Source organism: Anomaloglossus baeobatrachus, chromosome 5 (assembly GCF_048569485.1).
Source record: "Anomaloglossus baeobatrachus isolate aAnoBae1 chromosome 5, aAnoBae1.hap1, whole genome shotgun sequence".
NCBI classification, from domain to species: Eukaryota; Metazoa; Chordata; class Amphibia; order Anura; family Aromobatidae; genus Anomaloglossus; species Anomaloglossus baeobatrachus.
This window is the reverse complement of record NC_134357.1, coordinates 532,965,755-532,988,337: the sequence shown is the minus strand read 5'-3', so window position 1 is coordinate 532,988,337 and position 22,583 is coordinate 532,965,755. Positions and strand designations below refer to the sequence as shown.

The following is a 22,583-nucleotide window of genomic DNA, read 5'->3' as shown; positions in this document are numbered from 1 at the left end:
TGCAGTCCACACAAACACACACAAGCACACACACACACAAGCACACACACACACACACACACATATACACACACACACACACATATTATGCTCACCTTACCTTCCGTTCCCTCGCTGGCTTCCTGGAACTTGCATGTATCGGGTAACCAAGGCGACCGATGCCGGACCTTCCGCACTCAGCGCGCTGACGTCAAAGGCAGGAGCCGCTTGCCTCTGATTGGCCAGTGCGCTGCCTTTGAGTAGCGGCTGACAGGGGAAGGTCCTCCCTCCACAGGATGTGTATCTGGTAACCATCGCCACAAGGGAGGAACTTTCCCTGTCAGGCGCTACTCAAAAGCAGCGCGCTGGCCAATCAGAGGCAAGCGGCTCCTGACTTTGACGTCAGCGCACTGAGTGCGGAAGGTCCGGCATCGGTCGCCTTGGTTACCCGATACACGTCTTGTACGGGCGCACTGCAAGTTCCATGAGACCGGCGAGGGAACGGAAGGTAAGGTTAGCATAATCTGTGTTTGTGCGTGTGTGTTTGTGTGTGTTTGTACGTGTGTGGAATGGCACAATAGGGCACCAGGATGGGAAATTTAACAAGTTGTGGAACAAATTGTCTGCATTGCAATGATTTCCTATGGGAAATCTTGCTTTGCTGAACGAGTAACTTGGTTAACAAGCACACTCCCAGAACGGATTGTTCTCGTTAACCAAGGTTCCACTGTATTCCTACCATGGATTAAAACAAGCCAATTCTGAACCTAAACAAATCCCTAGATGCCAGACCAGAGTCGTCTATCCACAGGGCCCAGATCTTTTCAAATTTGACCATGCAGTTCCTTTTCAAATAAATTACCTTTTCTAGATTTATCAGTCAGTTAATCTTGTTGACAAGGTCTGAGATAGTTGGAACTTGGTCTGAGATCCAGTATTGTGCTAATAATTTTCTGGCCATGAATAGTAATACGGGCAACTGCCAGCTTTCCCTCCTCTTCCACCTTCAGATCTTCAATATATCCCAGTATGCATACAAAGGGGGTGAGGCTCAGATCTATGTCATATACTCTATTTATGATTGCGGCTAGACCTTTCCAAAACACCTCCAGGTTGGAGCAGGACCACAACATGTGGAGCATAGACGCAAAGTCTGCCCCACATCGTGGACAAGTGGAGTCCGGTCTGGCACCTATGTCAAATAGAATTTTAGGAGTACGGTAAACTCGATGAATCACATACAGCTGAGACAATCTGTGGGCTTCCACGAGAGACAGGTCAGGTACTTTTTCCAAAATTTCCGCCCATTGATTATCCTCAATAGGACCGAGCTCCTGTTCCCATCTCCCTTTAGAGTTCGGAAAATGGTGTACTAATAATCCATCTAATACTTCATTATACATTACAGATATTAAACCAGAGGAACCACTCGAAAAAGCTATTCTCTGTATTATTCTGTTGTGTTGAATCGCCTGACAAGGCAATATTGCCTTCCGCTAAATATGCATGCCTTAACTGAAGGTATTTGTAGAATTCGCCATTCAAAAGACCAAACTCAGATTGTAATTTAGAGAATTCCTTAAAACTGTCTTCGTCTAGCAGTTGTACAAGTCTGGTTAGTCCTCTCCTTCTCCAGTCTCCAAACCTCTCCAATTTATTTAGATTGGACAACCATGGGGACTCCCAGATAGAGGTAAACTGCGAGGGCCCATGAATATCCTGCATGCCTTTAATCTTTTCCTATAGCTTATGTATCAGTAAAAGGGTGGGTGCGGTTTCCGGTGATGAATGGAATCTGCCTGATTCTAGGACATCATAGAGACTGGATGTTTTAAAATGTTGCTGCAATAAGACTCTTTGTGGCCCCCCCCCTTGGGTCATCCCATCCTCGGATATGTTGCAGGTGCTGCAAAATACGCCCATGGATTCGGCACTGAGAGTCCCCCATTCCATTTATGTCTTTGTAACGTGTCTAATTTAATTCTTGGACTGCGCCGTCCTCAAATCAATTTTCTGAAAAGTGAGTTGACCTTATAGAAGTATCGTTGGAGTATCCAATGTGGAGAGTTATGTAGGACATAGAGAAGCTGTGGCATCCAGATCACCTTGACCAGGTTCGTCCGTCCCACCACCGACAGAGGTAGCCGGGTCCATATATCAATTTTATCATTAAATTATTTAAGGATCAGGGTTAGGTTAAGTTTTTCATAATCGTTCACTCTAGTGGTGACATTGATTCCCAAATATTTAAATTGCGAGAAAATTTGTAATCCTGAGGAAGCAGGGACGGATTAAGGGTAACCAGGGCCCCGGGCTGTTCAGGATCTGTGGGCCCCCGCCATCCCTACACACTGCTCATGTGACTGGTCCATCATCATACACCTGAAACAGATAATTTCTGAAAAATAGTTGACGAAACTATAACCTTAAAAACATCCACTAATCTAATAAATATACCCTTCAGTTTATAAAAAAAAAACCCAATAAGGCAGAGTATTGAACAGTCCAACTGTAAACAAGACTACTGCCCAAAAAAAAAAAAAAAATAAAAAAAAATAAAATAAAACTGAGCAAAAACACCCTGTGTGAACATAGTTTAAGGGTTCATGTGCACGTAACTGCTGAATATTCTGCAGCGATTTGACAGCACATGTGCGCTTCAAATCGCTGCAGAAACACTGCATAATGAATGCAGTATTTTTGTTAAAAAAAGCCGCTTTCATGCGCTCTGGCTGCTGCCCCCACCATAGACAGAGCGGGATCTGCATCCAGAACGCACAAATAATTGACATCCTGCTTTTATGAACGCACGGATTTGGGTCAAAATTTTAGCACCCAAATTGCTGCGTTCAAAAAAGCAACGTGCCCACGTCTCATGCACAATCTTCATAGACTGTGCAAGGGACGCAGGACGCATGCAATGTAATACACAGCGTAAATGCATGTAAGTATGCAACGTGCGCATGAGCCCTAATAAATACTGAAGTAAAATACTCACCAAATACTCGTGTGCACGAGGCCTCACAGATACTGAGGTAAAAACTCTCCAATACTGAACGCGGGGTGTTTTTTTTCTGCAGCAAAATCTGAGCAAAAGCTACAGCTTGTTTTGGCATGTATTTACATTACACCAATGGAAAAAAAAACTGCAAAACTGCCCTATGTGAACATAGCTTAACAAATACGGTAACAAAAACTCTAATGCTGAACATGTGCATGAGGCCTTCGGGCATGTGCACACGCTGAGTATTTGGTGAGTTCATTACCTCATTATTTCTAAGGCCGTATGTGTACGTTCAGCATTTAGTGACTTTTATACCTCCGTATTTGTAAACAATACTGAGGTAAAAAACTCACCAAATACTCAATGTGTACACAAGGCCTTATTGTAGTAGTGAAAATATATATGGGGTAAGAGATTGGTGTGGGCAGTTGTCCCCGGCCTGCACTCTGTGTGTGCCCCTCCATTATATCCACTACATACATCATGATACGTGCAGAATATCCTGATAGAGGGGCACACACAGTATGTGGAGTCAGAGATGGGAAATATCCAAGATGGAGGGAGGGCCAGTGGGGCACAGTGTGCTAGGGTGTGTCACCCATGCAGTTTCAATCCTCCATTCCCAATCTATACATACACAGTGGATGTATTGGAAATGGAGACTTGAAACTACATAGATCAGATACCCCAGAACACTTTCATAGAAGACACCCTCGTCCCCCCTCCATTCACATAGTGTGCTGCCATTGCCCCCCCTTTCACATAGTGTGCCGCCATTGCCCCCTTTTCACATAGTGAGCCGCCGTTGCCTGCTGCTATTGAACAGGTCGTCGGGCACCTCCACAGAATAGGTCACCGGTCCATCTCCACTCTTCAGGCTGCTGGACTTCAGCCTGCAACAACGCCATCTGCTGTCACCATTACAGAGGATGCTCATCTTCGGCAGACAGGTGGCCGGGACTCCCTCAGCTGCGTCGCACTCTGTATGTTGCTCATACATCCTGCCCAAGGCCGCCACCAGGAATTTCAGGGCCCCATGCTGCCAACATTTTCGGGGCCCCTTCACATTCCGCCTCCACCACAGCTCCGCCTCTACCCCTCGAAACTTCGGCAATAGAAAAAAGTTGTTTCCAGCGTCACGTCCAAGAAATAAGGTTAAAAACCAAAGTTTATTTCATAAGGGTAAAACCAGCACTAGGCTGGATGGACGCCCACGAAGTATAAAACAATGTATTGCACGTTTCACACCTAAAAGAGGTTCTTAGTCATATCCTGCTAGATTTGCAAAAGTAAGTTATGGAATAAAATTGTTTTTTACCCTTATTTATTGGACGTGATGCTGGAAACAACTTTTTTCTATTGGCGGACTTTGCCGAACATGGAGCTGATTCTTCCCTGCACCGCCCCCCAGAGAAAGGACCCAGGTGATGCATTTACAGGGTGAGCTGAGATCCTCCTCTGCATACTTACCTCCAATCTTTCACAGTCCCACCATCACTGGAAAATCTCCAATTCTGCAAACAGTCCTCTTCAAACATTAACCGCTAGTCATTATTCTGACAGCCCAGAAAGAGCTGCATGCACCGTTTTTCAGGACATCAAAATGACAAGTCCAAGACAGATCGTCAGCCATATGCGTTCTAATATATAAAGCTGTGTATATATATATGTTTGTGTGTGTGTGTCCGCTAAAGGAATCCGCAACATCATATTTACAATCACGATATTTTGCACAGACACCCCATTTGTCTCAGGGAATGTCATAGACTACGTTTTGAGGGGAAAATGTAACCCCGTGCTTTACAGTTATATGCCAAAAAAAACCTGCTTACATTAAAGTCAATGGAGCTGTGATTGGTTGCTACAGGCAACGAAAGACATTCTTAGTATAACAAGCTTATGTGTGAGGTAATATGATTTCTGTGGAGAGACAGAGACTGACAAAGAGAGACAGAGAAAGAGACAGCCAGGGAGAGAAAGAGAAAGAGACAGCCAGTCAGCCAGGGAGAGAAAGAGATAGACAGCCAGGGAGAGAAAGACAGCCAGCCAGAGAGGGAAAGACAGCCAGCCAGGGAGAGAAAGACAGCCAGCCAGGGAGGGAAAGACAGCCAGCCAGGGAAGGAAAGAAAAAGACAGCCAGCCAGGGAGAGAAAGACAGCCAGGGAGGAAGAGAAAGACAGCCAGGGAGGGAGAGAAAGAGACATCCAGCCAGAGAGAGAAAGAGACAACCAGCCAGGGAGAGAAAGAAAGAGACAGCCAGGGAGAGACAGAGACAGACAGACTACCTGCACATAGCTCTACAACAAGCACATTTCCTTACACACTATACATTGCCACATCTTGCAGCTCAGCTGATCGGTGCAGGCAGGGGAGAAGACACTAGGAGCTGCACAGAGGCTGCAGCAGCTACAGTACCTGCCACATCATGTGATCAGGCAAGGTTCTTCACCTTCTCAGCCTCTGTTCTGCTCCAGTACATTTCCTCCCCTGCTCTGCCCCGATCACAATTACATAGATCAGAGCAGAAAAAGAGGACAGCTCTCTATGAGCGACCCAGGCCCCCCTCATTACCCTGATGGCAGCCCCCGTCCTGACGATGTGCTGCAGGGCGGGCAAATGACTCAGCATCTTTTAAATGTTTCATGCGGATTATAATGGGGCAGTTTACTTTTTGGAGCATGGGCCCCCTGGAGCCTCAGGTCCCAGGGGGGTGCCCAGATTGCCCTCATTATAATCCGCCTATGTGAGGAAGCATATCTAGAGATATTATCCATGTGATCTACAGGGAGTAAGATACAGTTCCGCCAATTTATCATCAATTCGGAGTATCTTCCAAAATCCTAGATCGTTTCCATAGCCAAGGGTAGTGAGACGGACGCATCTACCAGAAAAAGTAGAGTATCATCTTCATATAGAGCCACCTTTTCCTCCCGGTCCCCTCTTTTGAAACCTGTAATGTTTGGGTGTCGACGCAAGACCTCTGCCATGGGCTCTATAGCCATTGTGAATAATAGAGGTGAAAAAAGTCACCCCTGTTGAGTACCCCTAGCTAAACTGAATGTTGAAGTAAGCTGCCCGTTAATCCTAATCCTGGCAGTGGGCCTTCTATATAGTAATTTTACTCACAAGATAAAGTTCGTGCCCAACCCAAATTTGCGAAGAACTGCCCATAGAAAGTTCCATTTGATAGTCGAATGCTTTAGCTGTGTCTAGGGAACAGATAACCCTATCTCCCTGATTATCCACTGGAAGCTGCAAATTGAGATGAAGGCGTCTAATATTAACCGCCATAGATCTAGAGGGCATAAAGCCGGACTGGTCGGAATGAATCGGAGAGGAGATCACCTTGTTCAATCTAGTTGCCAATACCATGGCTATGATTTTGATGTCTATGGTGAGGAGAGAAATTGGTCTATATGAATCGGGTAGTAGGGGATCTTTACCAGGTTTAGGTATGACCACAACAATTGCCTCCTGCATTGATGGAGGGAGGAAACCCGCCTCAGCCACCCCTCGGAATGTGTCCAGAAGCTGCGGCAGTAGGATGTCCCCAAATTTTTTGTATATCTCTATGGGGAGACCATCTGATCCCGGGGACGTGCCATTAGACATGGAATTCACCGTCAACTGCGGTTCCTCCAGTTGCAGTGGGCTGTTCAGATAGACCTGATCAGTCTCTGAGAGCCTGGGGAGGGGTATATCTGCAAGATAAGAGTCAATCTGGTCCTCATTGAAACTTAATTTGGATCTATATCAATGTTGATAAAAGTCAGCAAAAACCTGTAAGATCCGCTCCCATTCATTGACCACCGAGCCCGTACTATCTCTTATGGCTCCCACAAAGGAATTTCCCTGCTGCGCCCTGGCTATGACAGCTAATAAATGCCTCGCTTTCTCGCACTCCTTAAAAAATTTGTGTTGTGAAAATATCCACCTATTCTTAGCCTTTTCTTAACCTTTTTCGTACGACTTCTGAGCCTCTTTCCATTCCAGCAGGTTCTGAGTAGTTGCAGATTCTATGTACATGCATTCCGTGGTCTGAACCCTATCCCAGAGAAATATCCCAAATTGACGCGACTTAGGCGGGCTTTGCACACTACGACATCGCAGGTGCGATGTCGGTGGGGTCAGATTGAAAATGACGCACTTCCGGCATCGCATGCGACATCGTAGTGTGTAAAGGCTCGATGATATGATTAACGAGCGCAAAAGCGTCGTAATCGTATCATCAGTGCAGCGTCGGCGTAATCCATAATTACGCTGACGCGACAGTCCGATGTTGTGTGTGAAGCCGCAGGAGCGAGGAACATCTCCTACCGGCGTCACTGCGGCTTCCGTAGGATATGCGGAAGGAAGGAGGTGGGCGGGATGTTTACATCCTGCTCATCTCCGCCCCTCCGCTCCTATTGGCCGCCTGCCGTGTGACGCCGCACGACCCGCCCCCTTAACAAGGAGGCGGGTCGCCGGCCAGAGCGACGGTCGCAGGACAGGTGAGTCCATGTGAAGCTGCCGTAGCGATAATGTTCGCTACGGCAGCTATCACAAGGATATCGCTGCTGCGACGGGGGCGGGGACTATCGCGCTCGGCATCGCAGCATCGGCCTGCGATGTCGCAGCGTGCAACGTACCCCTTAGTCTTGGACCTACTAACCCCTTGTGTTAGTGCACTTCGTAAGCGGGCTTTCGTGGCATCTCATATAATATTTTGAGAAACACTCTATCTGTTGTTTTCTCTAAAGTAGTGATTTAGGGTGGAAATAATGGGTTCAGCCTCAATAATTTGCAGCCAGAAAGGATTGAGGCACCATGTAACAAAAGCAGGGTCAGGCTCAGGAAGGAATCGGAGGCAGGTCAACATGGGGGAATAGTCTGAGATGGCTCTAGGCAGGTATACCACCGATTCCACTAGTGGCAGTGTGCCCGCAGACCCCAGTGTCATGTCAATTCTAGATAGGGTTTCATTTGACTTTGAGTAACAGGAAAACTGGCGAACTCCCGGGTATTTAACCCTCCAAAAGTCTGTCAGTGCCAGATCCTTTTTTATCTTGCCAAACCCTGAAATAAGCAGTGTCGCCGTGCACGGGTCATTGTTAAATTTGTCCCAGTATGGGTGGATAGTGTTATTGAAATCCCCCATATAATCTCACCTGTACATCTGGATTATCCTGGATAGCTTCCACCACCATTTTCATAACACTATTGTTATAAGGTGGAGGAATATACATCCCTATTAGTAGCAATTCGTTATTCAGAATTTTGCACCGGATAAATAGGAACCTCCTCTCTTTATCTACTTTGGAAGAAAGATTCAAACGGGATGACTTTATGTACTAATAGGCTGACCCCCCTGGCGTAAAATGAAAAAGTGGAGTGATAGCTATGGCTGATCCATGAACGGTTCAAATATTTCATTTTTCTCCCCATCCAAGTGTGTTTCCTGTAGACAGATTATGGCAGGGAAATAATCCCTGACCTAATCCATAACCGCCGCCCTCTTTGTAGGATCACCCAGGCCACAGACATTCCAAGTAAGGATGTTAATTTTCCCTGCCATAACAGTAGAGTAGATACAATGTGCAGATAATAATATAAGACATGCTCTTACCCTCCTGGCAACCCCTGAGTGGTATTACTCGTCTCCAAACCCAGACCCAGGGTCGGTCTGGCCAGCCCGGGTACCGGGAAATCCCCCGGTAGGCCTCGGGCCCTCAGTGGGCCCCTGTGCCTTAATTAGTGCGGAGCTGTGTACAGCGCCGCGGGGCCGCCGGGTTTACAGGGCTGGCGTTATGTGCGGCAGACTGGGCAGGGCCCCCACGCTCCGATGCCCCCCCTCCCTATGCTCTGAGGGCCCCCCAGCCTTTCAATCACAAACTGCAGCGATAGCACAAGTTCTGTACTACCGCTGCAGTTTTTGCGGGTGCTGAAGGACCTGCGGTGACATTACAGACAATCATGTGACTCACCGTAGGTCCTGCACTGCGGAAGTCCCAGGCCAGTACATATCCGGTGTACAGGTCTGGAGACCGCGCGCTATTCAAATGTACGTGCATCCTTCAGACACACGTACATGTGAACAGTGCGGCCGGTGTCAGGGCTGAGGCGGAGGAGCTGCTCAGCCCCGCACCGACACAGTGGCCATCATCACACTGCCGCCGGAGCAGCAGAGAAGAGGACGCGCAGGGCTGCAGGTAAGCGCTCAGGAGCAGAAGAAAAAAAAAATCATTCTCACCTGTTCTCCTCTGTTCCCGCAGTGCTCCAGACCGCAAGACACAGACCCCCTCAGTGACCCGTCCGATGCACGGAGCCGCCGCTGCAGGCTGACTTCATTGCTTTACTGCAGTTAAATGCTTTACGGCACCGCAAAGCATGGAACTGCAGTAAAGCCATGATGGCATCCTGCGGCGGCGGCTCCGTGCATCGGACGAGATCATGGAGGTGTCCATGAGCCTGTGGACTGGTAAGGTAAGGACAGCGCAGGAAGGGGGACAGGTGAGAATAACGTGTGTGTGTGTGTGTGTGTGTGTGTGTGTGTGTGTGTGTGTGTGTGTGTGTGTGTGTGTGTGTGTGTGTGTGTGTAAACAACGACATAGTAGGGGACAAGAAGGGAGGCCCATTGCTACAGTACACAAGGGTGGGGGACCATTGCTACAGTACAGAAGGCTGGGGGGACCATTGCTACAGTACACAAGGCTGGGGGGCCTATTGCTACAGTACACAAGGCTGGGGGGCCCATTGCTACAGTACACAAGGCTGGGGGGCCCATTGCTACAGTACACAAGGCTGGGGGGCCCATTGCTACAGTACACAAGGCTGGGGGGCCCATTGCTACCCCCAGTGTCAGTGTCATTATCCTGTATCCCCCCAGTGTCAGTGTCATTATCCTGTATCCCCCCAGTGTCAGTGTCATTATCCTGTATCCCCAGTGTCAGTGTCATTATCCTGTACCCCCCAGTGTCAGTGTCATTATCCTGTATCCCCCCAGTGTCAGTGTCATTATCCTGTACCCCCAGTGTCAGTGTCATTATCCTGTATCCCCCCAGTGTTAGTGTCATTATCCTGTACCCCAAGTGTCATTATCCTGTATCCCGAGTGTCAGTGTCATTATTCTGTACCCCCAGTGTCAGTGTTATTATCCTGTACCCCCAGTGTCATTATCATTATCCTGTACCCCCAGTGTCAGTGTTATTATCTTAGGCTATATGTAATTACTCTTCAGGGGGCCTCTATATGTGATGATAGTACAGGAGGAGCTTCAGTATAAATACTGTATATGTAAAAAAAAAAAAAAAAGCCTGATCTGCCTACATACTGACTCTTAGGCCGGCTTTGCACAGGTGCGATGTCGGTGGGGTCAAATCGAAAGTGACGCACATCCGGCGTCGCAGTCGATATCGTAGTGTGCAAATCCTTTTTGATACGATTAACGAGCGCAAAAGCGTCGTTATCGTATCATCGGTGTAGGGTCTGACATTTCCACAATGCCGGTGCAGCGACAGGTACGATGTTGTTCCTCGTTCCTGCGGCAGCACACATCGCTTATTTAATCATGAAATAATTAAAAATAAAAAGGGCTTCCCTATATTTTTGGTTCCAACCGGGTACAAATAGGCAGCTGGGGGTTGGGGGCAGCCCGTTCCTGCCTGCTGTACCTGGCAAGCATACAAAAATATGGCGAAGCCCACATCATTATTTCTTAGTTTTTTGGCAAAAAAAATTAATAATAAAAAAAGGGCTTCCCTGGATTTTCCATTGCCAGTGGGGGTTGGCAGCCAGTAGCTGCTTGGATTACCCTTAGCTAGCAATAGAATATGCAGATGCAGCGGGCGCCCACGCATTCTCTGTATCGGGTCTGTGATTGCCTGACAGCACGGTACTGTAAAAAGAAATAAATCATTAAAATGACGTCACGCTCCGCAGTATGTTTGAATCTCAGCGCAGATAAAGCAGACAACTAAGGGCTGCCATTCCCCGCTGCCTGATTTACCTTGGCTGGCAATCAAAATACAGGGAAGCCTATTTTTTTTATTTATTTAAAAAACATAATTAAAAAAAAAATGCTTGGGCTCTCACTGTATTTTTATTGAAGCCAGGCAGCTAGGGGCTGGGATTCTCCGCAGTCCGCAGCCGCCCCTGGAAATGGCGCATTGTTTCTTCGCGCCATTTCCAGGCGCTTTACCCCGCTTGTCCAGTGGCCCTGGTGTCGGGTGGCTCGCTGGGTAATAAAGGGGTTAACACCAGATTTGTATTCTCAGATGATACTAAGCCCTAAATTCATACTGTCACGACAAGTTAGACATGGCCACCATGAATTTCTAGGAAACAGTAAAAAAAAAAAAGCACAACACAGTGAAAAAAATTTTTTATTAGAAATAAAACAAAAAAAAGTTTAGAGACTCATCTTTATTATAAAAAAAATCCTTAGTTCGACATAATCCACTGGGACAGCAAAGTCAATTCTGCTTCATCACTCTGTACAGACACAGTCTCTACACAGTGAGAAGCAAAGACCAATGTCATCTCTTCTACATCACTGTGCACAGACAGTGTCTATACATAGTGAGAAGCAAAGAAACCCATGTCAGCCTGCTACATGACTCTCCAAACAGAGATTAGGCAGGCTGACAGAGAGGGGATGATTGCACTTGCGTCTCACATTGCATCACCCCACTCTCCCAACAGCAGCGCCTCAGCTGCATGGAAATAAATGCAGCTGACCCGCTGTTGTCAGGAGATTGTGCACCGTGATGCGATGCAATAATCGCATCACGGCGCATCAGGACATTTGATGACGTCATATTCACGTGACCAGTCTGTAGCCAATGAAGTAATACAACATTCACACGTGACTGGTCACATGGGTATGTTGTAACGGAAGGTCCTGGAACTCCGTGCTGGTTACCGGGCGGCAGAGCAATAATCAGACGGACGCAGAAGCGGCGGGAGACAGAGTCTGCAGGATGCGTCGTGGGACCTGTAAGTGTAATCATAATATTTTTTAATAATGTGCTTTTTTTTTTCCTTTTACAGTCCCTGGACCCGAACTGTAATGCAAGCTTCCTAGGAAAGCTTGTATTCAGGTTCATGTGCACGAATACGATGTGTTCGGTACGGACCCTGAACTTTCGGGTTCGCCCATCCCTAAATACCAGCACTTTTTACCATTCACCCTTTGTGCCTCCCCTATTTCCTCATAGATTGGAGCTTATGAGCAGGGCCCTCACTCCTCTTGGTATGAGTTGAATTGTGTTATTCTGTAATGTCTGATATTGTCTGTACATGTCCTCTCTAAATTGTAAAGGGCTGTGTTATACATTGGCGCTATATAAATAAAAATAATAAATATTTATTGAAATTAGCACGCAGTGGATGTTGCAGAGAGAAACTACAAAGATGCCATTCTCGTGCCCAGCTTGTGTTATTGGAGTCATGCACACATCTGCTGAACATGGGAGTCTATAGATAACGGATTAATTAAAAGATGGCTATTTAGCCATTCTTTTTTCTTGCATTTGTTACAGATCCGTTTGCCGTAGACTCCAAGGTTAAAAAAAAGATCCAGCAGAAATAATTTTACAAGTGGGTCTCTTCAGGATCTATTCTAATGGATGATTACAGGACATATGAACTCAGTCTTACAAAGTTTGAGCACACAGCAAGGCTCGGAAGCGAGGGGAACATTTAGCTGTGGGAGCACAGATTTTGGTGGATTGGTTTATGGAAGCAATATTGATTTTCTACAGCCTTTCAGCCACTAGTAATGTGGTAACATTTGTTTTCCCATTGATAACTGACAGACTCCATTGGGATCTTGTTTTTTTGCAGGCGGAGTTGAAGTATTTATTGGTATCATTTTGGCCTCCACATTTTTGGGTGGCTTATTATTTCAATGTTTTAAGGGAGTGTGAAGAAAGAGGGTTGAACATCATGCTCTATTAGTTTCAATGTTAAGATTGTGGAATATTTTTTTCTTGGTAAATAACTGAATTTTGCTACATAACTTACAATTTCTATGTATATTTTAAAAATATTATAAGAACATAATTTTTAAGGATATTTTAGTGAAAAATAATAATTTTTATTTTTGGCAGATGACTGTACTAGGAGATCAGATGCTCAACTGATGTCTGCCATTTTTAACTCTGATGACCTTGATATGACTCAAGATATAACTGAAGTGAATGCAATTATTCCAGATATCCCATCATCCCTTCACAGCAAAAATCTATCAGCTGAACAGGTCCTATCTTCTGATTCATCACAGACTGTTAAGAAAAATAAAAGTAAAAAGAGAAGCATTAATAATCAAACCTCTCTTAAAGCAAAGAAGCCATTTTCAAGTGCAGAATATGGAAAAAGATTTTCCTTCAAAATGTCTTTTGCTACACCTAAAAAAATTCACACAGAGAAAAGATATTCTTGTGCAGAGTGTGGAAAATATTTTAACCGGAAATCATGGCTTGTTAGACATGAGAGAGTTCACTCAGGGGAGAAGCCATATTCATGTTCAGAATGTACAAAATGTTTCGCAAGTAAATCAAATCTGATTATCCATCAGAGAATACACACAGGAGAGAAACCCTTTTCATGTTCAGAATGTGGGAAATGTTTTGCTGATAAATCAAGTCTTCTTAGACATCAGAGCATACACACAGGGGAGAAGCCATATTCATGTTCAGAATGTGGTAAATGTTTTGCAAGTAAATCAAATTTGATTAACCATCAGAAAATGCACTCAGGGAAGAAGCATTTTTCATGTTCAGAATGTGGAAAATGTTTTACAGATAAATCAAATTTTGATAGGCACCAAAAAATTCACACAAGGGATAAGCCCTTTTTTTGTTCAGAATGTGGGAAATGTTTTGCTGATAAAACACATTTTGATAGGCACCAGAGAACTCACACAGGAGAGAAGCCCTTTTCATGTTCAGAATGTGGGAAATGTTTTGCTGATAAATCAAATCTTCTTACACATCAGAGCATACACACAGGGGAGAAGCCATATTCATGTTCAGAATGTGGGAAATGTTTTGCAAGTAAATCAAATTTGATTAACCATCAGAAAATGCACTCAGGGAAGAAGCCTTTTTCATGTTCAGAATGTGGAAAATGTTTTACAGGTAAATCACATTTTGATAGGCACCAAAGAATTCACACGGGGGACAAGCCCTTTTCTTGTTTAGAATGTGGGAAATGTTTTATAAATAAATCACATTTTGATAGGCACCAAAGAATTCACACAGGGGACAAGCCCTTTTCTTGTTCAGAATGTGGGAAATGTTTTGCAGATAAATCACATTTTGGTAGGCACCAGAGAATTCACACAGGTGAGAAGCCATATTTATGTTCAGAATGTGGGAGATGTTTTAATCAAAGTTCACAATTAGAATGCCACCTGAGAACTCACACAGGGGAGAAGCCATATTCATGTACAGAATGTGGGAAATGTTTTGCACAGAAATACAATCTTGTTTACCATCAGAGAATTCACTCAGGAGAGAAGCCTTTTTCATGTTGAGAATGTGGAAAATGTTTTGCAGAAAAATCAAGTCTTGCTAAACATCAGAGAGTTCACTCGGGGAAGAAGCCTTTTTCATTTTCAGAATACAAAAATATTTTACCAGCAAATGACATCTTTTTGAACATCAAAAATCTCACATGGGGATATTTCATATCTAGAAGTTGAGAAATGTTTTACTTGTAAATCACATTTTATTAACCACTAAGAAAATTTCACACTAGGAAAAACACTATCATTTCACAAACTGTACAAAAAATACACAAGATAGTTATATAAAAGACTGATAAGAGAAAGATAAAGCAATTTAGTATTACAATTAGAATTTAAAATGTATGCAGTTACTATTAGATTCCTGTTATCATAAAAAAGCAATATTCCATGTTGACTGAATACTTCACATTGCTGAATATATATTCACTATGTGGACAAATCCGTTATAAATCCTCCCATATTCAAAATGTCCTCCTCCCTCTTCTCTCAGCTCTCAATCTCAGCAATCTGCCATTTATTACAGTTTTTTCCATCCATAATTTCCATTTTTTAACACACTACTTTCACTTTACTATATTACAATAAAAATAAGTTTATATTGCAAATCACTACTTGCATATATGATCCATTCCTACTTTGTCGGAACATCTGGTGTGATCAATTTTTAAGAAAATCACTTTTCACACTAAATATTGCAGGATTTTTTCTACAGCATTGGGAACTGATTTCTTTTTTTAGGCTATTGAGATAATTGAGTAAAATTTTAAAATATAACCTCTAAACTTTTGCATTTTAAACCATAACATGAAATAGGTGTTTCTTATTGTAATCTTTCACTTCTGATACTCGGGTTTCCTTTTATTATTCATTTTTGACAATATCTCTGGTGTTAAATTAAATTCTATGCAGAATGAACAAATAAGAAATTTTATACTCTGGATTTTTAGAAAGGAAAGTCTTAGTATTCTAGACAATTATGTCTCTCATCTTCCTCTTGACAATACCCCATAGATTCTCTATGAGGTTTAGGTCAGGCAAGTTTGCTGGTCAATCAAGCACAGTGATACTGTGGCTATTAAGCCAGGTATTGTTACTTTTGGCAGTGTGAACAGGTGCCAAATCCTGCTGGAAAATGAAATTTCCATCTCCAAACAGCTTTTCGGCAGAGAGAAGCATGAAGTGCTCTAAAATTTCCTGGTAGACGGCTGTGGTAACGTTGGTCTTGATAAAACAGAGTGGATCTACACCAGCAGATGACATGGCTCCCCAAACCATTACTGATTGTAGGAACTTCACACTAGACCTCAAGCAGCTTGGCTTTTGTGCCTCTCCACTCTTCCTCCAGACTCTAGGACCTTGACTTCCAAATGAAATGCAAATTTTACTTTCATCTGAAAAGAACACTTTGGACCACTGAGTAACAGTCCAATTCTTTTTCTCCTTGGTCCAGGTAAGACGCTTCTGGTGTTGGCTTGACACAAGGAGCGCTACAGTTGTAGCCCATGTCCTGGATACGTCTGTGTGTGGTGGCTCTTGAAGCACTGACTTCAGCACCAGTCCACTCCTTGTGAATGTCCCCTAAATATTTGAATGGCCTTTTTTTAACAATCCTGTCAAAGTTGCGGTTATCCTGGTTGCTTGTGCACCTTTCTACCACACTTTTTCCTTGCATTCTACTTTCCATTAATGTGCTTGGATACAGCACTGTGTGAACACCCAGCTTCTTTAGCAATGACCTTTTGTGGCTTACCATCCTTGTGGAGTGTGTCAATGACTGCTTTCTGGACATCTGTCAAGTCAGAGGTCTTCCCTATGATTGTGTAACCTACTGAACTAGACTAAAGGACCATTTTAAATGCTTAGGAAGTCTTTGCAGGTATTTTGTGGTAATTATTCTAATTTTGTGATATAATGACTTTTGGGTTTTCATTGGCTGCAAGCCATAATCCTCAACATTAGCAGAAATAAACACTTGAAATAGATCATTCTGTGTTCAATGACTCTACACTGTGTGCAGAATTATTAGGCAAGTTGTATTTTAGAGGATTTTTTTATTATTGATCAATAACTATGTGCTCAATCAACCTAAAAGACTCATAAATATCAAAGCTTAATATTTTTGGAAGTTGGAGTGGTTTTTTTTAGATTTGGCTCTCTTAGGAGGATATCTGTTTGTGCAGGTAACTATTACTGTGTAGAATTATTAGGCAACTTAGTAAAAAACAAATATATTTCAATCTCACATGTTTATTTTAACCAGGTAAATCAATATAACTGCACAAAATTTAGAAATATACATTTCTGACATGCAAAAACAAAATCCAAAACAATTTGTGACCAATAGCCAAAGCCTTTCAGACACTGTTCCGAGAGGTGTACTGTTTTCCCTCCCTGTAGATCTCACATTTTATGAGGGACCACAGGTTCCCTATGGGGTTCAGATCAGGTTAACAAGGGGGCCATGTCATTATTTTTTCATCTTTTAGACATTTACTGGCCAGCCACGCTGTGGAGTAGTTGGATGCATGTGATGGAGCATTGTCCTGTATGAAAATCATGTTTTCCTTGAATGATACTGACTTCTTCCTGTACCACTGCTTGAAAAAGTTGTCTTCCAGAAACTGGCAGTAGGTCTGGGAGTTGAGCTTCACTCCATCTTCAACCTGAAAAGGTCCCACAAGTTCATCTTTGATGATACCAGCCCATACCAGTACCCCACTTCCACCTTGCTGGCGTCTGAGTCGGAGCGGAGTGGAGCTCTCTGCCCTTTACTGATCCAGCCTCTGGCCCATCCATCTGGCCCATCAAGAGTCACTCTCATTTCATCAGTCCATAAAACCTGTAAAAAATCAGTATTAAGATATTTCTTGGCCCAGTCTTGACGTTTTATCTTATGTTTCTTGTTCAAAGGTGGTCGTTTTTCAGCCTTCCTTACCTTGGCCATGTCCCTGAGTATGGCACACCTTGTGCTTTTGATACTCCAGTAACGTTGCAGCTCTGAAATATGGCCAAACTGGTGGCAAATGTCATCTTGGCAGCTTCACGCTTGTTTTTCCTCAATTCATGGGCAGTTATTTGCGCTTTTTTTGCCCAACACGCTTCTTGTGACCCTATTAGCTATTTGCCATGAAACGCTTGATTGTTCGGTGATCATGCTTCAAAAGTTTGGCAATTTCAAGACTGCTGCATCCCTCTGCAAGACATCTCACAATTTTGGACTTTTCAGAGCCCGTCAAATCTCTCTTCTGACCCATTTTGTCAAAGGAAAGGAAGTTGCCTAATAATTAAGCACAGCTTATATAGGGTGTTGATGTCATTACACCACACCCCTCCTTATTACAAAGATGCACATTACCTGATTTACTTAATTGGTAGTTGGCTCTCAAGCCTATACAGCTTGGAATAGAATATGATCAAAATACTTATTTGCCTAATAATTCTGCACACAGTGTATATAATATGTGTTTCCCTTTTTGTATTGAATTATGAAATTCATTAACTTTTTAATTATATTCTAATTTATTGAGGTGCATTTATAAGTTAGACAAGGACCTTATATTTAGACAGTTTCAATTTTACTCCATTGATTTTTCTATGAACAAGATCAGTGAGTCTCATTATACTGAGTAGAGAACCTCCAGGACAAAGATCCCGTCTCTTACTAATATGCTGGAGGCCCGAAGTCTCCAGCCATGTGAGGCTTCAGGCACCACAGGGTACTACACCTCCATTAGGGTGTAGTACTTATCTCGGGTATAAGAAAGGTTGGTACCATTCTACACGCACCTACACACAGTTACAGTGGTTTGCCCACCCCAATGGGGACCGGGCCAGGGTCGGGTCACAGTAGGGGGTCACTACAGCGGTTGTGTTTACAGGATGCCACCGCACCAGGGGCTCCTTGATCCACTGCAGCTGGGACTCAGGGTCAGGGAGAAGCAACCACAAGGGGGAGTGAGGAGCATACAGGGGGAAGAGCAGGTTGACCAAGTGAGAGTAGTGAACCAGCTGGTGACAGCTGGGGGCAACAGCTTGTAAAACACAACTACCACAGGAGAGAACAGCTACAGAGCAGAGCGGAGGCGCCGCAATGCAGCTCTGTGGGCCAAGGTTTTCAACACAGTCGCTGGGGAGAAACAGGTGGCTGCTTCCACGGGACCGGTGCTGTCTGGGTACAGAACCCTAGGGCAGGCATACTTCACGTTGTCTACCAAATCTGCAAGGGTCGCAGGAACTACTAGAATAGTCACCGGACCTGGCCCACCGAGTCTGGAGCCAAATAGCATATAGGATCCAGGGCTGAGGTCTTGGACCAGCCCCACACCGGAACTGCGCTATCAGCATACAGAACGGGACACTTTACTGACACCGGAATCCATAAGTGCTTCACGCCACGGGGATCCGATACTTAGCGCATCAAAGGAGGAAGGGCCCATAGACTGACACACTGGATCTGACCTTCCACAGATTCGGGATCGGCTGGAGCCCATCATGGCGGAGAACGGTACTCTGGGGCAGCGCCTGAACTACCAGTGAGTAAAAGACCTGGAACCGCAGCCCCTGTCTCTGCCTCTCCTTTACTGGCGCCATCTCCCAGCTCTGCGGCACCAATGGGGACTACCAACACCCACGTCATTTCTCAATCATTCTCCCCAGGGTAACCCTGTTCCACCTGTGGGGAGCGACACCATCCTGGCTGCTACCTTCACCATCAGCCCCAGGGAGCAGCACCCGCAGTGGCGGCCCATCTCTGGCCGCGGACCACAGGCAGCGTCACGATCTAAAAAGACTCTCCTCACCATCACTACCACCCCTGTAATCTGGCCTTCCTCCCGTCCACTGCCTTTCCATCCCCTCCTGTACGTTTCGGAGTCACAAAACTGGGTCAGGCCAGCCCGTGATGATGCAGAAGATCTGCACCCCCGACCCGGCGATGTGTCGAGTGAAAACCCCTTTGACCCCGGGGTGTTACACATGGAGTCCAGATTTTCTTCTCTTTAGCTCTAGCATTTCTTTTAGAATATGTCTCTTTCTAATACAGTCCTGTAGTAATAACTTTGTTAATCACATTTTGTAGGACAGTTCATGTGAATCCATCTAAATATTATCAATTTATGTGCAAGAAACTGTAGAAGTCCTATCGCAGTTTTAACACTTGTCCAGTGTCAGGTCTTCTATATTCATTAATAAAAAAAAACAAAACTTGGTGTCTTCAACCAAACTTGCTGACTATGATTATACAATTGTAATAACTTAACTCCAAAAAAGTATGTATAATCCCGCAGCATATGTATAGGGTCAGCAGATTCAGATAAATGGCATAAGTGTGACCGCTACCAGGCCCAGTTTCCACTACGCACTTTGCAGATAGTGTAATCACAATCAGGCCCATGGAGGAAGAGATCCCACCATCCTCCGTGCCATTTTCAGCTGAACGGGTGTAGGACACTAGCTACAAGCACAACAAAAGCTAAGCAGACCACCAGCCGTTCACAAGCCAGCAGATGACGATGGTGTGTGTGTTGGGTGTGACATAACTACCATGTGCCATCCTGCTATGCTGCACTAAGTATAGAGGAGGACAGTTGAGAATACTCTTATTTCTTAGGTATGTGTTGCAGAAGAGTGCTAGGTTGAGTGACATTATTACAGGATGGTGACCAGAACCAAGGACATTAAAACAGGATTCAGGACATTGACATTATTAAAGGAAGACAAAACCAAAAAAAGTATTAAGCCTACCGTTGTATGCCTTGAATATCAAACGATCTCTGATGCACGGAGGATCACCAGGTTGGAGGCCCAGGGGATCAGACTTCAAAGTATGTAGAAAAATATCGAGCACCATAACAGGAATCCAACCAGGAAGATGGATAAAAAGGATTTTTCGTTTATTTAGATCATAATGTTAAAAAATACATACAAAATTAAAAAAAACATGACCAAAACCTGACATGTTTCGGACCCTAGAACATGGTCCTTACTCATAGGACCATGTTCTAGGGTCCGAAACATGTCAGGTTTTGGTCATGTCTTTTAATTTTATATGTATTTTTTAACATTATAATCTAAATAAACGAAAAAAACTTTTATCCATCTTCCTGGTTGAATTCCTGTTATGGTGCTGGATGTTTTTCTATATATTATTAAAGAAATGGGACAGGATGAAGGATAGTATTACAGGATAGAGACCAAGACAGTGGACATTATTAAAGGAAGGGGCCATAACAGAAGACCTTGTTAAAGGAAAGGTGAGGCTGGGGGACATTATTAAAAGAAGAAGCCAAGACGGGGGAGCACTATTAAAGAAATGGGCCAGGATGGAGACATTGTTACAAGATGGGGAACATTATTAAAGCAAGAGGCCAGGATGGGGGATATTATTACAGGATAGAGGCCATAATGAGGAACATATATTATTAATTTATAGTAGCAAGTGGGCAACATTATTACTGTGTAAGGTCAATTGGGGGACAATATTACTGTACGGGGGTCAAAATAATGGACACAATTACTCCACAATGTGGGATATCAATATTGCCTATTCTGACCCATACATAATTTATTGATCCAACTGTATTGAGGCATAAAAGGTGGAAGCTATTACTGTCACTAGGTAAGACTAATATTTCTCCTTGTGGAGTGACATGACTTTCATGTCACTCTACAAAGGCTTATACACCATGCAATGCTCTTCTGGGAAATTAAATAGGCAAATTGCCACTTCATAGAGTAAGAAATCTTTGACTATAGTACCACCTATTGGAATTAGTAATTCTAAAAGTCAATATCCTGGGACACAATGTCTGCAAATTTTGATTCTGGTTTGGCTTTTATCATAAGTAGAGATGAGCGGTGTTCGAATCGAACTGTTCGCCAATCTCAAATTCGACCTGTTTTAGGCGATGTTCGAGTCGTTCGACGAACACGAACAATTAGCTTCTTGTTCGAGAGTTCGAGGTTATGTTCGATAACGGTTTGGTCACCAAAAGCGTAACTGGCTTTTCACAGTAAGTGTAATGCGATCATTGTTTCTCTCGCACCCATTCAAGTCCATGGGGCGAGAGAAAAATCGCACTGCACTCGCGGTACACCGGTATACCGTGAGTGCAGGGCGAGAATGCTAATAAACTGCTACGGAAGAGAGAGGGAGAGTAATCCCTCCCTCCCCTCCTCCGTGCCGGCTCACCCCTCCGCAGCACCGGCCCACCCCTTGCAGCTGAGGTCTGCTCGTACGAACGGACCTCAGTCACAGGGACACTCACATGACACTCGGGTCTGCTGTACAGCCAGCATGAGCCCAGTGTTATGCAAGGGGATCGCAGCAGATCCCCGTGTGGCCACAGCCTAATATCCAACTTCAGTGTATAGTGTGCAGGGTTTAGATCAGTGCTGCTGAAATAATGGCGATCTCCTTTCCCCCCACAACCGCATGTACAGTGGGGCGGTGCAGGCTGTCACCCAATCACATACACACACACACACACACAGCTAAGCGCATTTTTTGCACACAAGCAAGTGCATGTGTCATTGGCTGTGTATGTCACATGTCCTTGCCCTATAAGACCCTGACATTTTCCCCATCGCCGCCATTACCTCAGTGCTGCAGTTGTGTGTCAGTCACCTCACCGCTACTGCTGCTGTGGGCGCTATAAAGTTTAATAGAGAGATAGGTTTAGGGCGTAGGGACTAGTTGTAATTTTAGCCCTTTTGAGAGCTAGGTTAGAGCAGTTCCTAGCAATTTTTCCCAGGCAGGTCTGTTACAGTGCTGTGCAAGTGTTTTTCACAGCATCTGGCCAAATCTAGCTCAGGCAATCCTTTTGGGGAGGTAGTGTAGCACTGCTGTGTAGAAAGCTACACCGCCTGTCTATCCGGTAGCCAATTTTTTACTGTCTATCCAGTAGCCAATTTTTTTACTGTCTATCCAGCAGCCAATTTTTTACTGTCTATCCAGTAGCCAATTTTTAACTGCAGCTAGCCCAGGTAATCCCTTGGTCATAGTATCAGCGTCTGATAGTCAGCGGTGTAGCACTCTTGTAAAGTAAGATACACCACCTGTCTTCAGTTGCCAATTTTTAACTTCAGCTAGCC

At 44.4% G+C, this 22,583-nt stretch overlaps 1 protein-coding gene across 1 annotated transcript in view; it reads left to right on the top strand.

The window, feature by feature from the left end:
* LOC142312173 (uncharacterized) overlaps positions 1–16,822 on the top strand; it is a 163,168-nt gene extending 146,346 nt beyond the window's left edge. The window contains 1 exon segment of the mRNA XM_075351076.1: positions 13,468–16,822. Within this exon segment, the coding sequence (XP_075207191.1) occupies positions 13,468–14,666 (1,199 nt within the window). The 3' untranslated portion in view covers positions 14,667–16,822.
* Positions 16,823–22,583: the final 5,761 nt, after the last annotated feature.